The 27,077-nt window shown below is 44.3% G+C and overlaps 1 protein-coding gene across 1 annotated transcript in view; it reads left to right on the top strand.

Annotated features, from left to right (window-relative positions):
• The window catches only part of kdm6a (lysine (K)-specific demethylase 6A), a 69,803-nt gene that overhangs the window by 1,046 nt on the left and 41,680 nt on the right, over positions 1-27,077 (top strand). The window contains exons 3-8 of the mRNA XM_083997036.1: positions 6,578-6,686; positions 6,960-7,009; positions 11,199-11,257; positions 18,461-18,581; positions 22,781-22,835; positions 23,367-23,401. Of these exons, the coding sequence (XP_083853162.1) occupies positions 6,578-6,686; positions 6,960-7,009; positions 11,199-11,257; positions 18,461-18,581; positions 22,781-22,835; positions 23,367-23,401 (429 nt within the window). The remainder of the gene's footprint in view (positions 1-6,577; positions 6,687-6,959; positions 7,010-11,198; positions 11,258-18,460; positions 18,582-22,780; positions 22,836-23,366; positions 23,402-27,077) is intronic.

The following is a 27,077-nucleotide window of genomic DNA, read 5'->3' on the forward strand; positions in this document are numbered from 1 at the left end:
AGGCAAAGCAAAAGGCAAAAACAAGCCAGCCTGGTAATGGTACATAAAATGTAACGTGTTTCAGTTATCAAACAGGCCCATAGTAACACACACCACACACAACGTTGTGTTAGAGTAAAAATGAATTGCAGGATACAAATCTCCACCCTGCTATCGGTTGGTTGAGAGAGAATAGCATCGGTGCTGATTGTTTGGTATTGTACGTAGGCTACACACACATATATTTACATTATAATGTCACATATGGAGAGGTTTTGCACGACAATATCGGCTGTGTTATGTCGAATACAAACAGCCGTTGGATTTTCTTTTTTTTCAGCAGCCGTTATAAACTACGGGACAGTGGGATTAACTCATCCTAACACCTTGCTACCTTGCTATTGTTGTGCATCACTCGCTTTAAAGTCGAACAATTGTATGCCCATTGAAAGGTTGTACATAAATAAATACATTTGTTTTATGTTTAATAGAGAAAAGGTTGACATAAACGTTGGTATCCCACTCAACCGTCCGTCCCCCCCACCATCGTCTCCCGGTAACGGCTAACGGCCAGCGAGAGTTGAGTTTGTGTTGTGCGTCAGCTAGCTAGCTCTGTTAGCATGTAGCGGCTAATGTAGCAGCTAACCAACTGTCCAGCGGTTTTCTACCTCTCTCCGTCGCACACATCGCTGCTCCGACAGCACGTAACTGACAGTATAAGTGAATAAGAGGGGGGAAACAAACACATGGCACTGTGGTAGTGTTTTTAAAAAAAGGTTGCATGCATAAATAATAATGACTGGCTGCTTGATTTGGCCCCAAGATGGCGGGGATTGGAAGAAAATACCCCAGCTAACGTTTTGATAGCTAGCTAGCTAGGTAGCTAACAGTGGCTAGGCTAGGCCAATCACCATTTGCAGGAAGGGTAAAAAAAAAAAAAAAGCGTTCAGTGTTTGTAGCAGGGATGATTCATTAAACCACTTGGATAACTGCACGGTGCTTGCTGGACACACAGCAGCCGTCCATGTTAAACTGCCCTCTTTGCCTGGTGTGTATGTGTGTGTCTTCAACATGTGGCTGCTGCTGCTGCTGCTGCTGGGTTGCTTGTTGTAGGATGAGCTGGGAGCACTGGTTTGTTAGGGTGTACTTTCACTTTAGGCCCAATCAACCAGCCATGCACCCTCTTATTGTTGCCATTGTTTGTTGTTGTTGTTGTGGGGGCTGTAGATGTTTGCTTGATATCTGGCCAGAGAGGGAGGTCCATGATCCTCTGTGTATGGTTAAAGGGATAGTTCAACATTTAGTCAGATCCTCCTCTCACCATAATCCCTATTGTCATAGCAGTAGGTTAATTACCTTTAATTACCAGTGCATGTTGTTTTGAGATCCACGGGGCAGCTGCTGCTCAGTGAACACAATGGAGGTGAACGGTACAGGTCCCCTGTCCCTCATCAAACTCATCAAATACACAGTTCAACAACGCTAAAACGCTCTCGTGGACAAGTTGTGACCTGCACACTCACCACGCTATCAAATAATCATTATCTAACATAACGGCACATGAAGCAAATACTCTGAACTACTTGCTACTTGAAATCCCTCCGTCCAGCAGCCTCTAAAACAACTCTGTCTCGTAATGTTACATGATTATTTCATAGCGTGGTGAATGTGCAGGTTACAACTTGTCCACCAGAACGTTGTGGAGTTGTTGGATTGTGTATTTGATGATGGGCAGGGGATGAACCTACTCCTATAGGGTCCTATAGGGATTATGGCAATAGGCGAATTTGCCAAAATGTAGAACTATCCCTTTAACATTAGGCCCAACCAGCCAACCATGCTTCCTCTTTTTGTTGTTGTGGCTGTAGCTGTTTGCTTGATACCTGGCCAGACAGAGAGGGAGGACCATGATCCTCTGTGTATGGTTAATCCTATAAGGTCTGGTCGTAGTGGGGGGTCTCCCTTATGTCACACTAAATGTGTGTGTGTGTGTGTGTGGGTCCCTTTACATCCTCTCCACCATGTGAGACTGTGGGGGGAAGGGCCAGTATTAGTCCAGCATTAGGTTCTGTATTAAACCAGTGTAAATCCAGCATACATTATCAGGAGGAAAATACATATTCACTGTGGTACCGTGTCCTAATGTAGGTTTTTATTGTTTAGATTTGGAGAATGCATGTGACTGTACATGCATTGTTTGCTGAATCACAGTCTTAGTCCTTAGATAACCCCTGTGGCACATACACATGCATAAGTAGAAGAGCAGCATAGCAGTAGGCTAACACTGCCAGAATGTGTCTTGATGATGCATGGTGGTTCTGTGCATGTGTTTTAATGTGGACGTGAGGAAACTGTAGCTGAGAAGTGTGAGGTTAAGTTGTTGTGTTATTCCAATATTGCTGAACTATTAATTTGAGCACGTACAAACTGCAGGTTGCACTACTGTTTGATTAGAATAGATGGCCTCGTGCATTTGAGGTTTTTTCCCCTGTTGTATCGAACCATACTAGTGTCATTGTCACTTCAGATTGCTAGCAGAATTAGCTCTTTAGCACATTTACCAAAAAAAATAAACGGTGGGTTTGTCCAGAGTTTTGCTCAGGAAGAGCTAGAGTCCTATATCAAAATATTTGCAACTATGCTGCAAGTGAACTGCTCTTTCTACCAGCTTAATCCACCTGCAAGTTCCTCAAAACAGCGATGCAAATACAAGCCGTGTTCTGTACGACCTGCTCCTGCAAGACTGATTTCCACTTCATGAATGAACGCTGTTGACTCACTGTAACCGCACAGCTGAACGTGGCTGCAGTGTTTACAGTTTCACATGTGTGGGAAAGACATTTATCTTCCTTTGTAAAAAAAAAAAATACTCCAGCTGATTGCATCACCCACCACGTTACTAACACAAACGTGACTGACATCCTTAACGGCACACGCTGACAAAAAGGTCTCGGTAACACCAGAATGAACTCTGCAGGAATGTGAAGTAAAAACAGACAGAATGGCACTAGATGTGTTTGTTACTGGAAGTCACTTCAGACCAGTTTCATTTCACCCAGTCCTTTGTTGTCAGGGATGCAAACAGCGCGCCGAAAAGCGAAACTCGCTTTTTTCATGACCAATTAGGTGACTTGTGTGAATCGTTCAGATCCGAAGAGTTTTTGTTTTTGGGAGGGGGGGGGGTCTCAGCTGGGGTCAGTAAAATGTTTTTCTAACAGGCTGACAGTGACAATCACGTGAAACTGAGGCGAACTCATTCATGGTTGTCTCTGGTTATAGCACATTATATAGGCCTATATGTCCATTACACACTTTTAGGCCTTAAAATGTCTTAAATTTGTTGAATTATTGTGTTCAAGACTTAAATAAGACAGCTCTTAAATTTTCGTATGCCCACCATGGGCGAGCATTTCGCTCGCATTTGCCCCTAAAAAAAAAAAAAACATGTGTGAACCAGGAAAATCACAAAAAAGAAAGAGCACAACCTGCGATTGGTCAAAAACTACAAATCCCACAATCCTCTGGCCTCAACAATAACAGTAGTTAGTGTAAGTAAGGGAGAGTGGAGCTGTAGGTGAAAGGAGGAAACAACGCCACGTCTGGTCCTGTTCTATGTTGTTCGTTCACACCGTCACCGTTTATTCGTTACGTCCGCGGTGTAAAAGGCCGTGACGCAAAGACGCGATTAGGCGCGAGACGCGGTAGACGCGACTTTTTTTTTTTGCGACGCAATACACCCGATTCTTTTATGGCGACGGGACCCTCGCGTCTTCGTCTATTTCATCGTGTTTGGTGGGAAGACCCAAAGGGGCTTCCCACTCAAACACGAGGAACGCTTTTTTTTCGCGCGAGCTTTTACGCGCAACCAAACGCGAGATACGCGAGATACGCGAATTAGCGCTCGTTTTCACTCGTTTCAAAAAAAAATTCACGAGCCCGCCTATTTTCACTACAACATTTTTTTTTTTTTTTTTTCAAAGGAGGTTAAATCGAAAGCAACTGGACTTAGTTATTTACTTATTATAACTAAGTCCAGTTGCTTTCGATTTAACCTCCTTTGAAAAAAAAGTCTAGGAAGACGTTTCACCTCTCATCCAAGAGGCTTCATCAGTTCATGTAGCATCTGACCAGGCTGGGACTGGTCCAACTATCTGGTGTGGAGACTCAGTATAAGTCCAGTTGCTTTCGATTTAACCTCCTTTGAAATACTATGACCTGGACAAATGAGAATATGCACAGGCCTACAACAACATTTCTGCTCTCACCAACCATGGTTGAGGTCACAACGCTGCGCTGTAGCTGCTCTGGAAGTCCGAGACGTCTGAGGCCAAACGCCGCCGTCGCTTCTGGTCCATGAGGCGAGTTCCGGGCTGATGAGCTACAGAGACTTTAGAGTCAAAGAGGAGCAGAGCGTCGCTGTGTCGGACTGTTTGGATTTAATGAAGAAGCTGCACAGAGTCAGGTGAGCAGAAGCTGCCCCCCCCTCACCGTGGAGCCGCTGCTGTCTCACAGCCACCACCGACCCCTAGAATAAAACACCACTAAGCCGTGGACGGTCGCTGCGTGGATAAAATGCTGACGACCAAAACAGCCGCCACCAGGTCACTGACTGGAGAGTTTTAAAGTCGGCACATGAACGCAGCTCAGACCGGCCGGTGTTATGCCGAGAAGTGCCTGCTTGCCGAAATCTGCATGCACAACAAATGTGGACCTGGATCATTCATTCATTACGGGGACGGGGATGCAGTATTCGGCACAGCAGTTTTTGGACCTGCCGAGATTTGCATCCCCTGGCTGTTTTAGCCAAATACACTACTTGCTACATGTATGAAATGCATGTTCTTTTGTATAAACACCTAAACCGTATTGTGCGTAACCCCAGCAGAGCAGGCACTTCTCGGCATGTGTTGAAAAGTGCCTGCTTGCCGAGATCTGCATGTCGCTCGTGGAATGCCAGGGGATGCAAATCTCGGCAGGGCCAATAAACTGCTGTGCCGAAAACTGCATCCCCGTCCCCGTAATGAATGATCCAGTTCCACGTTTGTTGTGCGGCATGCAGATCTCGGCAAGCAGGCATTTCTCGGCATAACACCGGTGCCTCAGCGCGGTGATCAGCAGGACGCTATACCCAGTACCGGCCAGCTCAGTACAGAGGGGGGGGGGGGGGGGGGGGGGGGGGGGGGGGGGGGGGGCGATAACGTGACGCACAGTATACTGTTATGAGACACATTATGCATCCCAACTGTCTTTTTTTTTAGAGGATTTTTTTTTTTTTACCAAGAATGCGCCCAAAAAAATCATGATCCAGGGGCCAAAATTCGAAACAAATATATATATTTTTTAATCATAATTCTCATTATTCTCCTGATGTCGGTTTAATGTAAACAGATTGCGCTGATATGCATCATGTGACAGCGGGGCAGAGCTGCAGCTGCTGTGCTGTGATGGACCTGATCAGACTGGTGGTGGTCCACAGTCAATCAGTCCCAGAGCCTTCCTATTCACCTCCAATGTAGACGCGACGTGCGCGCTCGTTACCCAAAGCGGCGCGTATCCGCGTGCATTCGGTGCGACGGCGCCGCCGTTTTCCCCCCCGTGCATGTCCGTTGCTGTGTCAGGCAGGTGTCTCCCACGGAGCTCTGCCCCGTTTCAGAGGTGAAGGAGAGACGTCGCCTCTGCGATGTAGAATGTGTTCAATTAAAGTGAAACTAACACATTATATAGGCCTATATGTCCATTACACACTGAATGGGATGTTAAATCCCATGTCTTTATTTCTTCAGTTTATTTTAATAGTAATAATTATGACTAACATTCAGTGAAGACCTAAAAATCAGTATCTCCAAAATTGAAATATTGCAATGGTTTTTATTTTTTTAAAGCATTTTTAATATAGAAATGTTGACCTTCTGAAAACTGTCCATCTATATGCACTCAATACTTGGTTGGGGTTGAACTACTGGAAATAGACTTTTCTGTGATATTGTTGACTTTTCTGTGATATTGTTAATATCCCCCCCCCCCCACGACAATTCCTCTCTTTTTTGGTCCTGACCCGTTTGCATCCCTGTGTTGTATATCCAGTCATTTTAGACGGTTATAGCTCATTTTATTTTATTTTTTGTGTCTGTAACGGTCAACCAGATTAGTAGCCTACATATTGAGTCATTTAAATATTTTTTCTATAATAAAATTGCAGCCAACATAATTGTTTTATTGCACATACACACACACACAGTCATACCCTCTGTGGCTGCTGTATGAGCTGATTGAGAGTCATTTGTTTAGCCGTTTGGTTGTTTAAATACTGAATGACAAGTCCATATTTGGGCCTACAGCTGGTACTATGCAAAGCAGCCGTGGAAGCCTTTTGAAAAAACACACGGCGTCTGTGGCGCATCAGTCAGCAGCGGTGTCTGATCACCACCTAATAAACCTCAACTACTGGCCTGAGCACTAAGGTCAAGTTATAATTATACTGGCCTTTTTATATATATATATAAACACACACACACATTTATATAGAGGTTTTATAACTTGCAGCTGTGCAGCACCACTCCTCCTAACTCTACACCGTTGTTGTTGTTCCTTCTTCCAGGCCGTTAGCTGCTACGACGCCCTCATCCTGAAAGCGGAGGGGAAGGTGGACCCTGATGTTTTCTGTCAGCTGGGTCACTACAACCTTCTGCTGGAGGACTATCAGAAAGGTGAGAGGCCCAGTGTTCGAATCTTCCTGCCTGTTACATCGTCTCTCTCCCTCCCTCCCTCCTCCACCCAAATCTGCATCTCAGTCCACTGATTGTTGTTTTCTCCAAGATTAGTCTTTTCCTTTTCTGTCCATACATGATAGTTTCTACTTGGAGGATATTACATATTACAAAACAGCTGAATTGAACATGTTGAGGTTCAAACATTGCCATTAACATTCACTCCTTCTCTGTCTCCCTCTCCTTCTTTGATTCTTGTGTCCGTTTCAACAGCATTATCTGCATACCAGAGGTACTTCAGTTTACAGTCGGACTACTGGAAGGTGAGTGAAACACTACACACATGTAACACAACCAGCACTAATTCCTCTAATGTGGCACCTTTTGACCCATCTCTATTTTCTGACCCTTGTAAACGGTTGTACGTGTTGTTTGCTCCGTCAAACACGTCGTCGGTTTCCTCTCAGATTATTCTCGCTCTGACTTGACTTCTTACTTTTATTTCGGGAAGTTTTGATTTACGTCTGGTCTTCAGCAAATGAAACAGGATCTGCGTTCTGCTGCGTTGCCCACTTTGTCCGACTTACCGAAGACTTTGTGATGCCGTCTTCCGCCAGTATGAATGTCAGACGTCCTCAGACACTCTGAAACTGAAACTCGCCACTGTAACCCTAGAGTTGTTTGATTTCACACACCCATTGTGTTGATCTGTAGAGCCAAACAAAGAAAGCATGGCTCCAGACCTACTGTTTACACTAGTTGCACTTTCTCATTCAGTTGCATGGAAAAGGCTTTCAGTTGCACAGTTTTAATGCCTTTAAATGTATCATACTTAAAGCAGATATCAGTGGAATGTTTTTGTTAATATAAGTCCTAAATAGTCCTATTTTCCATCAGCAATCACTTACATGAAGTATTTCAGCCTAAACACGAGTCTCTCCGTCACTCTGCTCTGCTGTAACCCGAGGAGAAAATTTTCCTTGTGGGATACAAGTGTTATCCAATGAGGAGAGAGAACGGCATGAAGGGCTGTGTGTGCAGCCAAGGGATGCGCGTGAATGTGGTGACGTAGCACGAGGACCAATTGATGCCTGACAAGGGCGGGGGCTGCTAACTCATGGTGCGTTCAAAGAAACTCGTACTTTGTGTTTTTCCTTCCTGTGAAGTCATACCAGTTCGATCTGGTACGAGTTCACGGGTCGGAAGTTACGAGTGGCCGTTATAGGGAACTTTCACAGACAACAGGATGGTAAAAACACGAGCTACGGGTTACCTGGAACGCTACCAAGTCGTAGTTGTGACTTGAAGCTGTAACTTACGGTTTCAAAAGCCTGCCTTGAACGCAGCATTAGCCGAAACGGCCGTGAAGCTGATATCTGCTTTAACAAATACATCCCTCTACGGATGTATCAACTTTTACAATTAGGGCAGTGCTTTAGTAGACAAGTTTGAGCTGCAGTGCAATGCTTAATGTTGACAGTTTGTTGTGTGTGTGTTAGATTTCCATGCAACATGTGGAAGTACTGTACAGTTCAGTGATGCAGATCTAGAGAAACAGTGAAATATGTTAATGCAGAGCAGCAACTTCTGGTTGTAAGTTAACAGCTTGTCTGACAGTTGATTGTTGATCTATCAGACTGTGGTCACAGTCTAATGGGGATCCAGCTGGGTTTTCCCCCAGTTTTAGCCGTTTGATTAATCCAGATTCTCGTTGTGGTGACCGTTGGTGTGCTGGGAATTTTTGTAGGAAACGTGAAAGCACAAAAAATGTCATTTACACAGTGATGTTATTGAACAGACAGGTGAGGATAGACATAGAATAACTAACATGATATGGTGCAAAAGTCCCCAGACTCATCTTTGTCTTGTTTGGAGATTTTCTACATCTACATCTGCAAAACATGAATTTTGCTGATTTGTTGATGCGGCGCCTAAGCTTTTTTTTCTCTTTTGAATCCCTATGATTTTATCAGACATTTATTGCACAATTTGTCTCGCCTCAAAATATACGTATGTTCTCTGAAAGTCTTGACAGCCTGACTGATTACCACAAAGATTTTATTAGCCCTATCTGCCACAGTGCGTGACATGAAGCGAACACGGAAGACTGATGTTATCTTAGAGTCCGTTTTTTTGGGGGGGGGGTTTGTGCCATTGCCTGGTCTCTGTATTTAGGTGACCTCTTCACACGAAAGCACGAAGTTCAAACACACATTTAAAAAGCAGCAAAGCTCTAAAAGACGTGTTGCAGAAAAAGTGAAGTGATATTTTCTTCGCTGAAGCTGATCCTCCTGCTGGACTCAGTCTCTCTCTCGCATGTGGGCACAAACGTACATGCTCATGGACAGGTTGCGCTGGAACGCTAATAAACGCAAAATGCACTATATCGCACTAAGTGTACAGTGTTGAAACTACCCCGCAATCTGTTTTTTTAATGTTTTTATTAAAATAACAAGAAAGAGCTACACTGCAGCACAGAAACTTCACGTTGTGGACTTGTGGAATAACTTGTATAACGTTTTTATTAACAAATAGCAATAGAAAACCTTGTTTTCCCAGTTTGAGACCAGTCCAGTCGCTTTTCCGCTGTTTTGCTAACCCTCCTCTCCCCCATGTGCATTTGTTTCCAATGAAGCCGGTGAGGAATCAATCCATGGAGCGGTGGATAACTTTATTATTTATCATCTACCATGTTACCATGTGTGTATCTGTGTAGTCTTATCTGTCATAAACAAGAGATTACGGGTTACGGGGCGCGTTACGTTTGTGTGGCGGTGCCGCAGAGACGAGAGCTGAGACGAGAGCCTCCATTCTCTCTGGAACTAGTTACTAGTCATTGAATTAACCGACAAAATGACTCCAAAGCTGTTTAATTAAGGTAAAAATGTAGCATAGTTAAGCTAAAAATTCTGCAGAGTTCCTCTTTAAAACCAGCCGTTAGGACTTCCTGTGACTTTGTGATGTCACAACAAAGCAGCCCCACCCCCTCACCACCTGGACCCACCATCCAACAACTTTACAGGACTTGGTTTCTCTGAGTGTTTTATTCTGAAATCTGCTCCATTTTTTGTTGGATCACTCGGAAAACAGTCGGCCAATCAGAAGAGAGCCTCCTCCTCTCTTCTAATTGGCTGACACCGACCTGTTGTTAGAAGAAGAGGAAGAGTCCAAACCTTAAACTCCTCTGATGCTACGTCAGTCGTTCCAACAGTTTTAGGGGCAAACTGTCATTTTTTACGAGGACGAGATCTTCTCCTGTTGAATGAAACAGTATTTTATTATAATTACCAGACGTGTTCTCCTCGGTTTAGCTGCTCGCCCACCGTCCCTAACCCACGGCCTGGAGTTAAATTGTCCAATCAGCTGTGATGTGATGTGATGGCGTCCAGCAGCAGCCCCCCCCCCCGTCCTGTCAGTGTGTGGATGAATGGGCCTGTTTGGTTTGGTGTTTCACTGTTTGGAAAGCCCATTAAGCAGAGGTGCTGAGAGCCTGAGCGTGATCGGACCTGACAGCTCCGGGCTCCTCGGTGTGACACATCTCCACAGTGGGGTGTGTGTCCGTGTGTGTGTGTGTGTGATGATGATGGCGCGAGGAAAGCAGACGTCTCCTGGTATCCGTGGTGATGTAAACGGACTCTTCCTCGACTTTTAGAGCAGGAGAAAATATGCATTGACACGTCGGTGATGGAAATCCATCGATTTCTGTCCAGAGAGTCGTTGTTGCTCTGCTCTCTGTTGCCTCTGTAGGACGAGTTGAGTCTGTGACGGACGGAAACTGTGGAGGAAAAGTTTCTCTTCATTCAGATGTTGTTTTTATCCACTCGGTGTGTGTGTGTGTGTGTGTGTGTGTGTGTGTGTGTGTGTGTGTTGATTGGAAAGGATGCAGCGATTGATTGAGGTGTAGTCTCCTAGCTCCTTCTCAGTCATCACTGGAGCGTAATGTGATTCTGATGCATGTCTATTGATCAGCCTCGTGTCTTTGTTTTGTTATGTTAAAGATCAATACCGTTCGTTGCCTGCATCGGCCTCACTGTTGTTCTCCCACACTACAGCGAGTTTACAACAGTAATTCATGTATCAGTGGAGTTTAAGAGTTAATTTCCACATCAGTGTCATTGTTTTTTAATATAATTATTATGTAATTTGTATTTTGCACATGTTCGCTGCAGGACGGAGAGATAAAGAAGATCCTTTGTATCTGCAGACATCAGGCTTTTTAATTTTTCTGCAAATAGTGTAGTAGATGAGCTTCCAGATGGATGAATTTCCCTCCAGGGATTAATAAAGTTATTCTTATTCAAAGGGAACTCAGACTGTTTTCAAAACAGAAGTGTTGTAAATGAATGGAAAGATCAACAAACACAACTTTACACTGGTGAAGAGACGTTTAACATCACGTATTATAAACACGGTGTGTGTGAGGTTTAGCTTCTGACCCGTCGTTACAACGTGTTGATGATCATGTTACTGTATGTTTCTGTTTCTAACCAGTTTTAACCCCTCTCTCCCCAGAATGCTGCCTTTTTATACGGCCTCGGCATGGTTTACTTCCATCACAACGCATTTCAGTGGTAAGTGTCTCCTCCAACACATCACATGCACCGTGTGTCGTCGTCTGCTTTCATGATGATTGTCATTTTTGTGGTCGGCGTGGAAACGCCTCGGTTAAACACAGCTCTGCTGCTTCTTCTGAACCACGCTGACATCTTGCTTTTATATTGTGAGTGTGTGTGTTAGCCCATAGCTGGGAGTGTTGGTTGGCCGTCATCATGGTGTGGTGTCGTTGGTTATTCTGTAGTTTGACTGATTATTTCCTATTGGTTTAAACTACGGTAAATGTTGAGCTTTCTCCACCTGGATATCTTTATGATCTGTCACTAGTTGGGTTTCCATCACAGGTTTTCACAATAAAAGCAATATTTCTAAAAATTTCAAAAAAAGTACAATCGCTATTTTAAGGTGTTTCCATTGAAAGGTGTTTTTAACGAATGAGCCATAATTCTGATAAAGTCTAAATGTCTCATGACTGTAATAGAAGGAAGGAACTATTGTTTGGTTGCTCTGTTCATAGGGACATGTTACTATGTGACACCACCTGAGTTACCAGACTTAGTTAAATGATTGTACCTTTATTAAAATAATCCGGTTGAGAATGAAGTACAGACTTTTAACAACAACATCCCAAACTTCTTATAAAATCACGACTCTTAAGACTCAATTTTAAGGAAGATGGACAATCAAAACATTTTGCATTTAGTGATTTATCAACTGTGATTGATACCCAGCCCTACTAACGGGATCAGATCTGATCAGACCTGGAGCAGTGTGTAAATGCGAAAGAAGTGTTTCCATAACATTTCAGAGGTTTTTTGAAACGTAGGTGTTTCCATTACCTGTTTTTTATTGTGATATGTATTTAGGTTTTGTGCATTTCTAGGTGTTAATGGAAACACAACTTGTGTCCATATTTGTTGGGTCTATTGCAGTGTAGAGTCTGAATGAGGAGCTTTGACATCCCATTGCACAATAACTCTGTGTGTGTGTGTTGAGTGTGTCTTTGCTCATGGAGTCTGATAAGAGCAGATCTTATAGTAAACACTGCACATGCTGACGTGTCCTCAGCTGAACTCTGCTGATAGAAAACATGACGTTCCTTCATGTGAAGCTGTAGCAGCTGCTGTGTCATTACCAGCCTCTTCCTCCTCCTCTTCTTCCTCCTCCTCCTTCTTTCAGCCTATACAACATGGTTTTAGTCCCTTTAGTGAGCGACCACAACAAAACAGGTCTGAGGTCTGAGCCGAGCGCTTTCAAGATTTTAAAACCACAACGTTTATTTTAACGTTTTTCCAACCGCTGCACGACCTGAGTCTGTTTGTGTCTTAATGCTGCGAAGACCTTTGACTGGTCGTTGGGTCCATTAGCGCTGAGTCTCTGAAACTGGCAGGAGTTTCTCCTCCTCCTCCTCCTCTTCCTCCTCCTCCTCCTCCTCCTCCTTTTTGAATGGCTGCCAGTGAATTTACAGCTACTAATAAAAACATTTTAGTACGTTTTGGTTTTAGAATAAATCACTTTTGCTTCGTTCATGCCAGCATCCACACGACTTCAGACAGAGAGACTTTTGGAAACCCAATCTCCTCCTCTTTCTTCTTCTTCTTCTTCTTCTTCTTCTTCTTCTTCTTCTTCTTCTTCTTCTTCTTCTTCTTCTTCTTCTTCTTCTTCTTCTTCTTCTTCTTCTTCTTCTTCTTCTTCTTCTTCTTCTTCTTCTTCTTCTTCTTCTTCTTCTTCTCCTCCTTCTCCTTCTCCTCCTCCTCTTCCTCCTTCTATCAAAAATAACTCCAAACAGCATCTTATTAAAACAATTATTACATTAATACACAGATATGTAATATTAGGCTATTATTATTATTATTATAATGATAATAATAATCCCATCGTTTCAATCACATGTGACAGGAGGAAGTACAGTTGGCATTTCAAGATAAAAGTAAATAAAGATAATTTCATGGGGCCATGAGATCGGCCTCATCAGTAAATGTGTCTGCTTTGTCTTTGTTGTTGTGGTTTAAATGCTAGTCTGAAGACAGATCAATGTGGTCGTAGCCGTCGTACGTAGCCTTAACGTGTGTCTGATTGGCTCTTCACACCGGAGCTGTGACGTCTCTCTTCTCTGATTGGCTCCTTGTCGTGTTGTGTTGTTGTTGTGTTTCCGGCTGTTTGAGGCGGATCAGAGCTGAAGTTGCTGCGTGAGCTCCGTTTCACAGGTTCACAGGTCAGGTCTCGTTCCTCTGGCCGCTCGTACGATCCCAGGAGACTCAGGTGCTCCACGCAGTTTACACCTGAGTCTCTGTACATGATGCACTGCTTCCTCTTCCTCTTCCTCCTCCTCCTCCTCCTCCTCCTCCTCCTCCGCGGCCTTGAGGGATTCCAGGATTTTGTTCCTCTGCCAAGTTTGCATGTCAGCCCACCACCTCCACCTCCATCTCCGAGGCCTGGGAAATGTGACAGCGAGAGGGAGGAGGAGGAGGAGAGAGGGGGAGGTGTGTGTGTGTGTGTGTGTGTGTCATGCTGGGCTCTGGAGGATGGATTACGTCACCCTGAGCCGAGGGCCCAGAGGAATGCTGAGCTGTCAAACTGTGAGCGTTACTTCACAGCGCTGAAGCAGCAGCAGCAGCGGTGCAGCTGACGGTCCAACGATCCAGTTCTGTTCTGTGGCCTCACAAAATCCACGTAGACCTGAAAAAAACGACCAATCTCACATCGTGCAATAGTGGCGTGCATCTTCACTGGCTACACGATTCAATTCGACTACGATTCACCGGTCTACGGTTCGGTTCGATTATGCGATGCATTTCAATGCATCACATCCTAACATAAATAGTCAGATAAATATCATAACTTTTTATTTACATAAAATAAAATTTAAAAAAGCTGCTTCCTTGGAGTCTGAACACACAAAGAAAAAGAAAAGGCAGATCGTCTACTTAAAGGTGCACTTGTTAATTTCCCAAAAACACAACTTAAATCTTGGCATTGTGCTTTAAAATAAAATAAAATAAATCACTGTCTCTGTGTGTGAGCGACATCATCAAACTTGAATGAACTATTTGAATTGAAAAATCGATGATGTGACATAACTGCATCAATTCAGAATCGTCCCATTAAAAAAAAATCTTGATGCATCTTTGAAACGAGTATTTTCGGCGCCACTAACGTGCAACATCACGAAGCCAAACTGTGTTATTTGACCAATGCAAATAAATAAATAAATAAAACAGTGCAGGTTCTTGCCGGTGCCTTTTCCCACAGCAGAGACTCGTCCGTCGGCCTTACGCTGTCTGTCACAACCTGTTCTGCAGAAGAGCTGCAAGTTTTCACTGTGAACGGAGCCGGAGAGGGAGGAGGGGGAGGAGGGGCCGGATAAATGAGGAGGGAGAGGGGGCAATGAGTTCAGTCCGCTGTGTGTGTGTGTGTGTGTGTGAGTGTGTGTGTGTGTGTGGCTCCCAGTCAGCAGTGAGCTCAGAGCTGTGCTGGTTCATGCAGCAGAGAGAGAGAGAGAGAGAGAGAGAGAGAGAGAGAGAGAGAGGCTTCATGCTGACATGCAGTTGCCATTGTTGTCATAGCTACACAGAGAGGGAGTTCAATTGGAAAAGTTGTGTTTGTTTTAGAGTTAATTTGGTCTCTGTGCCTCTTTAATGTTGTGAAGGACGGGAGCCCAGTGTTTTAGTCCGGAGGGGGAGGAGGAAGAGGAGGAAGAGGAGGTGTTGTGTTCCTCTGCATCCTGGAAAACCTGGAAATCGGTTCATTAGGTTTCCAGTCGTGGATAAAAAACACAAACACACGGAAGATCAGAGGAAAAAGGGAAAAACAAAAAGGTTCAGGTTCAGATTGCTGTTGCTGCTGCTTAGGTAAAACAGACCATAATATGACATGACATGTTTTAAAAGCTGAACTCTCCTCCTCTGTGTCTCTAACCCTCCTCTCCTCCATGTGCATTAATTTGTTTCCAACAACGAAGCCGGTGAGAAATCAATCCATGGAGCGGTGGATAAGGTTATTTATCATCTACCATGTTACCATGTGTATATGTGTGTAGTCTTATCTGTCATCAACAAGAGGTTACGGGTTACGGGTTAGCGCGTTACGTTTGTGTGGCGGTGTCGCCATGGAGACGAGAGCTGGGACACCGGGTCGGAGGCTCTGATCTTACAAGGTTGGTTTTCAGCCAAGAGACGCTCCATTCTCCCTGGAACTAGTTACTAGTCATTGATTTAACCAGAACTACGACTCTGGAGCTGGTTCATTAAAGGGATAGTTCAACATTTAGTCAGATCCTCCTCTCACCATAATCATAGTCATAGCAGTAGGGCTGACCCAAAAAATTTGAAGCTTCGAAGCTTCGTTCGTTGCCATGGTAATCGATCATGAAAGTCCGTGATCGATTTTTTTTGTTTTATTTTGTTCCCTTTTTCCTTTTTGACACCGGTTCTCATCGGCAATTGTTACATTAAAATGAGTAGGCTACTTGGCATCCTGGAAACCTGCCTGATTTTGGAGATATGCAGTGTTTGTTTGCCACTACTTTCATTATTTCTGCTACGACTGCTACGAAATTTTTGAAATCCCTTTTGATACTTTTGAAATCCCTCCGCCCAGCATCCGTGTCTGGAATGTAGTTCCGGCTGCATTTGCCTCTAAAACAACTCTGTCTCGTAACGTTACATGATTATTTCCTAGCGTGGTGAATGTGCAGGTCACAACTTGTCCACCAGAGCGTTGTGGAGTTGTTGGATTGTGTATTTGATGAGTTTGATGGGGGACAGGTTGACCTGTACCGTTCACCTCCATGTGTTCACTGAGCAGCTCACGTCTCTGCCCCGCCGATCTCAAAACAACATGCACCGATAATTAAAGGTGATGAACCTACTGCTGTGACTATAGGGACTATGGTGAGAGGAGGATCTGACTAAATGTTGGAACTATCCCTTTTAAGGTAAAAATCCTGCATAGTTCCTCTTTAAACTTGTGTAGTGTGCTTCCAATCGGTCATAACTTGTGACCTGTAGTTCCTCCACAAAGCAGAATGATTTTATTAGAGGTCATGGGTTTCAAACGGTCTCTGTGACGTGTCGGGTGTCGTGGTCGTGTTTGTGACATCATCCCTGAACATGTTCTGCAGAACGATCTGAAGACGGAGGCGTTAGCAGATGAAGTGCAGCCACCAGCTCTAAATACCCTCTCACACACACTTAAACACACACAGATTGGATCATTAGCTTCAACAAATTGAAGACAAATTCGCTCTTTTGCTGAAACGTCACTGCTCATTTTTCTCCTTCCTCCACGTTTTGCTTCTGAGGCGTCCGGGGTCGCCAGAGCGGCCGCTTTAATTAGGCCGTGACAGACGTTATTAACTGTTTAACGAGCTGTAAGAGGTGAAATCATTCGGTGACTTTATTTTCTCACCCACACACACACACACACACACGCTCTGAGTCAGCTGTAGTGTAGTCATCCCTCTTGGCTTCTGTGTGTTTATAATGGAGCAGCCGCGGTTTTATTAAAACACAAACACCACTTTGTGTCAGACTGGGTTATAACAGAGAGAGGGAGCTGGTTAGCCTCAGTGTGTGTGGATGACGGACAGCTGGTCGTCAGGGGAACGGGATGTCAGATCTTCCAGTTAAACTTCTAAGCTCATCAGAATTAGTTTTGTTAAAAGCTTATTATCTTCAAAAGCTCTGAATCAAGACCTCAGGGATTTGGAGCTGAGGTGGAAGAAGGAGGAAGCTAATGTTAGCTGCTAACAGGAGAAAGGACAGTGTCAGTCAAATGACACAGAGATCCTGAATCCTGCCTCATTAAAGGGATAGTTCAACATTTTAGCAAATTGGCCCATTGCCATAATCCCTATAGTCATAGCAGTAGGTTCGTTACCTTTAATTGTCGGTGCAAGCTGTTTTTAGAACGGCGGAGCAGAGCCGTGAGCTGCTCAGAGTTACGCTACGGAGGCTCATGGGATTTCTTGGTTTCCCTCATCAAACTCATCAAATACACAATCCAACAACTCCACAACGCTCTGGTGGACAAGTTGTGACCTGCACATTCACCACGCTATGAGATAATAACACAACGTTACCACACAGAGTTGTTTTAGAGGGAAATTCATGCAAAACCGCTGATGCGCGTTGCGTTCAGGGACAGTTTTTCATCAAGCAGTCTCTGCATTTACCAACTCTGTCTGGTAACGTTCTGTTATTATCTCATAGCGTGGTGAATGTGCAGGTCACAACTTGTTCCCCGAGAGCGTTGACGTGTTTGATGAGGGGAAACCAAGAAATCCCATAATGAGCCTCCGTAGCGTAGCTCTGAGCAGCTCGCGGCTCTGCTCCGCCGTTCTAAAAACAGCTTGCACCGACAATTAAAGGTAACAAACCTACTGCTATGATTATAGGGATTATACAGTGAAGTAATTGGGGCAGATCTTTAAAACTGTGACTTTGGCCTCTATGATGCTCAAAATATCACTACACATGCTTTGCCACATCCACCAGTGTATTTCGAGCATCATAGAGGCCAAGGTCACGGTTTTAAAGTTCTGCCTCCATTACTTCACTGTTTAACTGCAGTGTAGCTCAGCTAGCAGGAGGAGAGCTCGGTCCGGGCTGCACATATTTTTCTCGGGTCTTTTCCTTTTTCTGCAGCACTTGGGGATCTAGAGCTGCAGAGCCTTATTTAGAAAATGACCAAAATTCTCCTTTAATTGTCACTCCAAGCTGTTTTTACAATCATATCATCATGTTTTAATCAGTAGATGCACAAAGTGGATGGTTGCTACCATGATGATTTATTAATGAGCCAAACCGATGATCTGTCTTTTAGAAAGTGTCAATGATGAACCCAATGATACAGTTTTTAAATCCAGTAACTGTCTCTGTGTAAACGTGTCATTTTGAGTCCAGTCCCTGATGTCTGAGTAGTGAGACTCTTCACTTGTTTTTTTCCCCCCTATTGAAGCTGTGTTTGCACCTGTTGCCATAGTAACAACAAACGGCATTTGGCTTGAAAGCTTTTCAAGTCTTCAGAAACATCTCTGATCTGATGCAGGAACAGTCACACCTGTGCTGGTCAGTTTGTCAGTGTCACTCTGCTCTGGTTTTAAAAAGTCATTGAAACCAGCTGCAGTTGAATGAGATTATTGTAACACGGTTTGTTTCTGTTGACATTTGCATTGAACTTCCTGTTGTTCTTGTGTTTGTTTGTTTTTCTCCCTCCAGGGCAATCAAGGCGTTCCAGGAGGTGCTCTACATCGACCCCGGCTTCTCCAGAGCTAAAGAGATTCATCTGAGGCTGGGACTCATGTTTAAAGTCAACACAGACTACGAGTCGAGCTTAAAGGTAAAAACAAAATAATAATCTTTATGGTTCTGGGTTCAGTCATAGCATTGATTAATCGGCAAGAAATCGAAACCACAGTACGGTCGAGAGCAACATACGATGTGTGAGTAACGTGTGTCATCTTGTCGTGCATTGTTATTTGGACATAAATGACCTTTCAGACTGGAATAACAGTGTCATTATCGACCAATATGGTCATAATATGATGTGTTTTCCATATGCTGCAGCCTTAGTTCTGGGTCACAGTGTTTGCTTTGGTTCAGGTCCAGTAGGACAGAAACACAGCTGGACTCACAGCTGAAGACGTCACATTATGATGTAGGAAATAATGAGAGAGAGTTCATCAGCAACGGTGACTTTATTCCTGTAGCACCGTTTCTTACAGGAAACGCATGAAACCAGGTTGAAACGGATAAAATAACAACATTACAGTGACAATAATGATAATAATCAGGCCACCGATGGACTCATTTTCCAGTCGAGCCGTCCTCCAGCTCCTCTGCTCGTCAGATGAACAAAAGGCCGGTGGATTGTGTGTCTGTCTGTCCCGTCCGTCTGAGCTGCAGAACTCAGAGCTGCTCTGTCCTCTGACACCTGTGACTGACTGGCTGCAGACCTATGGATCTATTGTTCTCAGAGTCCTGGTTCCCTTCGGGGACAGACCGCTATCTGATCCCGGTGCTTTGTCCTGCTCCAGACGTTCTGTCACTGGGCCGGCATCATGCATTTTAATGCAGGAGCAAATAACGATGGAGGCTGGTTTTACGTTTAGAGCCCGTCGTCCACACGGATGCAGGTGAGAACTGTAGTTTTTGGAGACAGGTCCAGCTTTCTAAACTGAAGCTGTGTTTCTGTGCGGATGAGGCCTGAGAGGTTTTTTGGGTGATTGTGGCGGGTTTTCCTAAAAAAAAAAAAAGTGATGGAATATTTTGTGGATTTCTGCACCTTTTTATGTGATGAAATTGTGTGAACTTGCAAAAACGGCAGGAGCTGGGAAAAAAAATTGGATTCCCTTTAACACCCTGTTCTCAGTTTTTATCTAAAACGTTTCACACCGTGTGATTACGTCACTTCGTTACGTCGATGGCTGCTCCCTCCTGTCCTGTGTGAAGTAAACATGCAACATTTTTCAATTCTCTCTGAAGATTTAGTATGTGACTTTAATGCAACAGAAATGCTGGAAATCATCCATGCTCTTCGTATTTTGTGCATTTTGTCTGGAAATTGCGATTTATGCCGCAAAAGTGCAGCGTTTTTGGAAAAAAATGTAATTATGCATTAGGGCTGCAACGAGTAGTACTCGGACATCGGCTACAGCCCTATTATGCATTGAATGATGTGATTGAATAATCTCGTTTTTCTGTAGAGACTGACGTAAAAAAGGCTTTGCAAGTGGAGCTGCTCTTTCCTTATTTATATATCTCTTCTTATTATTATTATTATTGTTGATATTCCGGCTGCTCTGATGCTCTGAGAACATGACCAGCTCCATAACCAGTCTTTATGACGGGTCCTGCTCTGTTTGTGGTTTAATTAAATTTAGTGTTTGTGTAGGAGATGATGCACATCTGTGTGTGTGTGTGTGTGTGTGTGTGTGTGTGTGTGTGTGTGTGTGTGTGTGTGTGTGTGTGTGTGTGTGTGTGTGTGTGTGTGTGTGTGTGTGTGTGTGTGTGTGTGTGTGTGTGTGTGTGTGTGTGTGTGTGTGTGTGTGTGTGTGTGTGTGTGTGTGTGTGTGTGTGTGTGTGTGTGTGTGTGTTGATGCTGGAGGTGGAAACACCACAGAGCTGTGCAGAGTCAGACTGCACGTGCTGCACGTCCTCACTCCGTCTTAGATGCTCCCCTCCCTCTGTAGTCCTGGCTCATTTCCAGAGTGAAACACACACACACACACACACACACATCTACACACACACGCACTAACGCTGCTCCAGTTATCTACAGGGAGGGATGGGCACACGTTTAGAGGAGCAGAGATTGAATAAAGGTAGGAGAGCGAGAGAAGAGAAGAGGGAGAAGGGAAATAGAAAGAGACAAACAGGAAATTGTTATAAAATGCTTTAGGGAGGAAGAAGAAGAGGAGGAAGAGGAGGAGGAGGCGTCAGGTGATGGAGGGGAGAACATCTTCACCCAGACTCGTTATTATATTAACTTCTCTCCATTAGCAGCTGCTGATTTCAGCCAATCAGAGGGCGAGAGTGTGTGTTCATGCACCGAGTGATGAGCTGGCCGTCTGAGAGGATTTAGAGAGAGAGAGAGAGAGAGAGAGAGCTGAGAAAGGAGGTGAGATAGAGGGAGGGAAGGAGGGGGTGAGACGACAGGGAGAGGAGGTGTATGTGACTGTGTGTGTGTATGTGTGTGTGTGCCTGTTCCAGCTTTGAGGTATTGTGTGTCATCTCTCTGCACTCTCCACTGCAGCCGTCTGCTGAATAGTAATCAGTGACACCAGGATAGAAGAGAAGAGGGGGAAGGAAGGAAGGAAGGAGGGGGGAGAGAGAGAGAGAGAGAGACTCACACAGAGAGACAGAGAGAGAGAGAGAGAGAGAGGAAGGCGAGACATGGGGAGGGAGGTGGAATGCCAAGCTGACAATCCTGCTGCATTATCTGCCTGCTGCTAGAGCAAGTGTGAAAGAGAAGAGAAGAGAGGAGAGGAGAAGAGAAAGAAGGAAGGAGAAGGAGAGGGAGGCAGAGAAGAGAAGAGAGCGACAGGAAGGAAAGAAGGAAGGAAGAGGAGGAAGATGCAGAGGAGCTGCTGCTGCAGGAGGAGGAGGAGGAGTGAGGTCCGCCGGCCGGCCGTCTAGGTAACGCTGCTGTTTCACTACGTCAGGACATCTGGCCACCATGAGAGAGCGTGTGTGTGTGTGTGTGTGTGTGTGTGTGTGTGTGTGTGTGTGTGTGTGTGTGTGTGTGTGTGTGTGTGTGTGTGTGTGTGTGTGTGTGTGTGTGTGTGTGTGTGTGTGTGTGTGTGTGTGTGTGTGTGTGTGTGTGTGTGTGTGTGTGTGTGTGTGTGTGTGTGTGTGTGTGTGTGTGTGTGTGTGTGTGTGTGTGTGTGGCCTTGGGTGAAGCAGCGTGCAGCAGCCGGTTGCTTCTTGATTGTTATCTGTCTCATATTGACTCTCTCTCTGTGTGTGTGTAGTTTGTATCTCTGTACCACAGCTCCTTTAAGACATTTGTGCCTTTTTTATTCATTCATTCATTTATTTATTTATGTTCTTAAAGGATTCAGTCTTTTCTCAGTTCCTCCTCCTCCTCATTCGCTCCGTTTCCTCCTCGTGTTGCTCGGTACCTGGTTTCAGGAGGATCTCTGGAGCTCTGAGCTGCTTCACTGACCCACATAAGACTGAACTCACTCTCTCAAACCTGTGTGTGTGTGTGTGTGTGTGTGTGTGTGCAGGGTCAAGGTGCAGCAGCTTCAGTAGCGGTGCACCTGTCACCTTGAAGCAGCAGAAAACTCACTGCTTTAATTAATAAATGCATGAGAGCAAAGTAGTGTTTGGAGTCAAAGGAGGGCTGTGTGTGTGTCTAATCTGTGCAGTGACCCTGGATGATGATGATGATGATGGGATGGATGTTGGTGTTGGTTGGTGTTGGTAGTGAGCCACGCCTCTGCAGGACGGGACAGGAAGCTGCTGGAGATCAGTGTCACTGCTTTTTGTTTCTGGGGTGATTTAGTCGTCTGGTTGGAGGAGGAGGAGGAGGAGGAGTGTGTGTCTGTGTGTGTGTGTGTGTGTGTGTGTGTGTGTGTGTGTGTGTGATCCCAGAGACAAGAATATCCTCAGTTCATTCCCACCCTCCTCCTCCTCCTCCTCCTCCTCCTCCTCTCATGTTACGGTCACTGAGGTTCATTCATGGTTCGCCGTGGATCCGTAGCAGCTCGCTCTCTCTCGTTTTTCTTTTTTTTGTGGTTTTGTTTTATGAACGCAGATGGGACGGAGCAGATTCACACACTCTCTCACACACACTCAAACACACGCACACATGCTCTGCCCAGTTTAACTTAAAACTGATCCAGTTACTTTCTGTCCAGAGTTCGTGATTGATCCTCAGCCTGTAAATCACTCTGTGTGTCAGTATAACATGAGGATCAGACACTGGGGTTGTGTCTTTTTGTATTTTTTCTTCTATTAAATGTATTATATGTACGGTATCTCCCTTTATAATAAAATGCTTCTTCTTTTTCTTCTTGTTTTTTCTCTCTGCAGCATTTTCAGCTGGCTTTGATCGACTCCAATCTCTGCACTTTGTCCAAAGCTGAAAGTAAGTAGTGTTGCTAGCTACTTCTATTACAACAGTGACGTGTGTGTATGTTAGTGTGTGTGTGTTACTGTGTGTGTTGTGATGCAGTATTAGCCTGGATGCAGCAGCTTGCCGGTGACAGAGAGCGCTTTGCTGCACATATTGAAAGGGCACAGGAGGAATATTTCTACCGAGCAGTTTTTTTTTTTTTTCCTCTCTGCTGCCATTTTCCCTGCTGACTCTGGGGGTTGCCTAGGAGACAGCAGAGAGAGAGAGAGAGAGAGAGAGAGAGAGAGAGAGAGAGAGAGAGAGAGAGGGATGGAAGTGCTTGCATGCACATTGCACGTACACACTGTGATTTCAGATTACATGTCCCACTCCCTCCACAACGCACCCACCCTCACCCCCTCCCCATCTGTGCTCCATACTGTTTGCAATCTGTACACACACACACAAACACGCACACACATGCAGGTCCACAGGGTGACTGAGTGTGTAATATAGAAGGTAAACTAATTATTCTTTCTTTCTTTCTTCCTCCTTCTCCCACAGTTCAGTTTCACATCGCTCATTTGTATGAGATCCAGGTAAGAAGCTGATTTATTACGACTGTAACTCTGCTGCTGCTTCGGTGTCGTAGACCAGACTCATGATGCTGTAGTAGTAGTGTACAGATCTGGAGGTGGAGACTTATGCTGCGTCTCAATTCGAATACTTCCATGAGTACAATGTCATGCAGTACACATTTTGACGGTTAGTGTTGTCTCAAATCGAGTACTGCTGTTGCACACTTACCGGAAGTAACGATAGCAACGGTTGCCAATGTTTTCTTTTCTTTTTCTTTTTTTTTTTGGACCGTTATCGCCCGTCAACACATCAACCAGCATGTTTTGTTTGTTATTTCAATAGAGAGCCTTAAGCAGAAGCAGAAGCGGAAAAGAAGCTTGCAATGGGACCTCAACTCAGTCCAAATTTAGTAACTTAAGTTAAAACATCGCGTTTCATGCCAAAAAAAATCAGCAGTTTGTCGTAAAATGGAAATGGAAGAATTTATTTTGTGTGAAGACCGCTCTACGGACTACAGTACAAGATCGGGTGTCCCACAAAAGATACACCACCACCAGCAGACATGGTGTGTGACGTCACCTACGCCACCTGGAGTCTTTCTGGTGACGGATTTTCGGAATTTTATATTATAATAGTTTTACAACAAACTGCTGATTTCTCGGGATGAAACGCGACATTTTTCTCATGACACAATTCAATCGGATCACGGAATAACATTTTGACTCCCGTTCTCTTACATGGAGATTTTTTCCGAATTGAGGTCCCATGGCGACGTTACTTCCTGCTTCTGCTTAGGCTCTCTATTGGTGATAATGAACGCCTTACTCCTCTATTTTTTTTTCTTTCTTTCTTTCTTTTTCTGCTTTTTGCTTGTGTGCACCACCTGTTTAATGCGAGGTGGAGATTACGCCGCCGCTGCATTAGCCGGCTCCTCTTACTGGTGGAAAACATTGGCCTACTGGTCTGTTGATTTACATATTATACTTGATCATTGAGGGTGTGAAGTGTGCATCGTTCTGCACTCAACTGTTGGACTGTTTTGAGTGAAACCATCCGAGTTCTTACAGTTCACTGCATTTTGACAAAATACTTAGTTGAAGTATGGAAGTATTCAAATGGAGACACAGCCTTAGACTTCTTATCTGAAAGGCTTCACACTTTTTGCTTCGGTATTAACCACCAGAGCAGAAAGGGTGTTCCCCTCTGAGTTCTCACGGTGTCTTTCTAGGGCTTGTGGTCAAATGTCGGAGAAAATAAGAGCGTCAGCAGCACTTAACCAAGAAACATGATGTGTGTTGAATTCACACAGTCATGCATGAGCTGGGACTGTATGTGTGTTTCTGTAGTGATATATTCCTTTAAATATGTTCAGCTCTGCTTGGGTTTTTAATGAATTTAACACTTCAGAGTACAAAGAGTTGACATCATTCATAAAGGCTTAATGTTCTGCACATGTGTGTTTGCTGCTTTGACTCCCCCAGTGCTGATATGTGTTTACTTTCTGGTTGACTAATGGTCAGTCCATGTTTTCAAGCTGTGTTTGGTTTTTTCATGTCACAGACTAATAATAGCTTTGTTAAGAATGAGCGTGCTGGTGTGTGATGTTACTACGTCCACCTGTCAGAGAGGGAATTACTGGAGCTACGGAGCTGCAGCGGAAGCAGCAGTGTTGTGGTGGCAAAGCTTAGATACATGTTTCTGCATCACATACTTCACTTCTGCTGCTCTGGTGTCGTTTTAACTGCTGATCTGTGACCAAGCAGAAGTTGGTGTCACTTTAAAAGCTATATATAAAGGTAGATGTTTGTGTTAAAGCTTCATACAGTATAAAGGTAGATGTTTGTGTTAAAGCTCCATACAGTATAAAGGTAGATGTTTGTATTAAAGCTCCATACAGTATAAAGGTAGATGTTTGTATTAAAGCTCCATACAGTATAAAGGTAGATGTTTGTGTTAAAGCTCCATACAGTATAAAGGTAGATGTTTGTATTAAAGCTCCATACAGTATAAAGGTAGATGTTTGTGTTAAAGCTCCATACAGTATAAAGGTAGATGTTTGTGTTAAAGCTCCATACAGTATAAAGGTAGATGTTTGTATTAAAGCTCCATACAGTATAAAGGTAGATGTTTGTGTTAAAGCTCCATACAGTATAAAGGTAGATGTTTGTGTTAAAGCTAGGGATGGGCATTTCGACTAATTTACTAATCGTGTAACCGAAGCTGGTACTAATCGGGTAATCGAGTACTGTAATAAAAAATAAAATGACGTCATGTCTGACGGACAGAGCGCAGCCGGTGCATAAATGCGCTCTGTCCGTCAGACAGTCCACATTACTGACACACAGCGTCGTCACACACAATGTCAGGTGGATAATAAGAGTAGAGACTGGAGTTTAAGATGCACATACGAGGCAGATGTGCATCTTTATGCCGGGGAATAAATGCGCTGCATGCGCTCTGAGCGCTGAGTGCAGCGCATTTATGCCGCGGCTGCCACGGAGGAGAAAACTTTTTTTTTCTTTTCTTTTTTAAATCATTAGCGGTGCTTATTTATTAGTCCACACTACACATGTTGGTGCCTTCGGTCCTCTCTGCCCCGCATCGTTTCAGGAAATAACAGGGAAGGTTTCAGAGTGTTTGTAAAGTGAAAGTATATTTTCTACCAGACTTGAGACCTGTCGTCTCCCTCCCGACGGCGTACGTCGCCGAGGGAGGGAGGGAGAATTATTGTAAAAGGTTTGAAAGTCCGAGGCTCGATCCAAAAACGCTTTTACACAGCAGAAAATCACGTTGCTTGATCCGAAACTGTTAAACACTACAAAAAGCCGAACCAGGGCATGATAATGTACTCTGATCCGACACTAGATTGCGCTCTGACGTGCCGTTTTTTTTAATCCTCGGGTACCCGAGTAATAAATTCATAACCGAGTAGCAGATCTGCTACTCGAGTACTCGAGTACCCGGGTAACCGTGCACATCCCTAGTTAAAGCTCCATACAGTATAAAGGTAGATGTTTGTATTAAAGCTCCATACAGTATAAAGGTAGATGTCCATGTGTAGTGTGATTATAAAGCAGCTCTAGGTTCTATATTAATACTGTGAAAGTATCAAAGCCTCAGTCCACAGAGAAATGCACACAGCCTGTATTCAGAAACTGAGCCTTAAAACAGAACTATGCAGGATTTCGGCTGTAATTATTGTGGCTCAGAGTCACTGTGATGGTAGAGTGACCTGTTATGAGGTGAATGGGGTCTAGGCCAATGCGCTCACCCCCCCCCCACTGGCTGAAAACCGCACTTGCAAGATCAGTCGTCCGTCTCGGTGTCACAAATCTCATCAATGGATAGAACTATCGCGAGAAACTGCCTTACGGCAGTACGAGATAAGAACGCAGATGACGTCATGCATGTCACGAATCGTGATTGGTTTGAGTTGGGAAAGTCGGAGGAAACCATGGAAACATGAAATGTTTGTACTGATGGAAGTTCGACTTGTGACTACACAGAGCTAATGCTAACACAGACACACACACACCATGGATCTTTTATAAGATAATGTAATACATCATGACACACACACACACACACACCTTCACGTTTTGGAACCTTTATTCCTGTGTGTGTATGTCTGTGTCTTTTTGTCTGTGTGTGGCCGTGTTAGCGTTAGCTCCGTGTTAGCGTTAGCTCCGTGTTAGC

This window comes from Trachurus trachurus (assembly GCF_905171665.1).
Source record: "Trachurus trachurus genome assembly, chromosome: 21".
NCBI classification, from domain to species: Eukaryota; Metazoa; Chordata; class Actinopteri; order Carangiformes; family Carangidae; genus Trachurus; species Trachurus trachurus.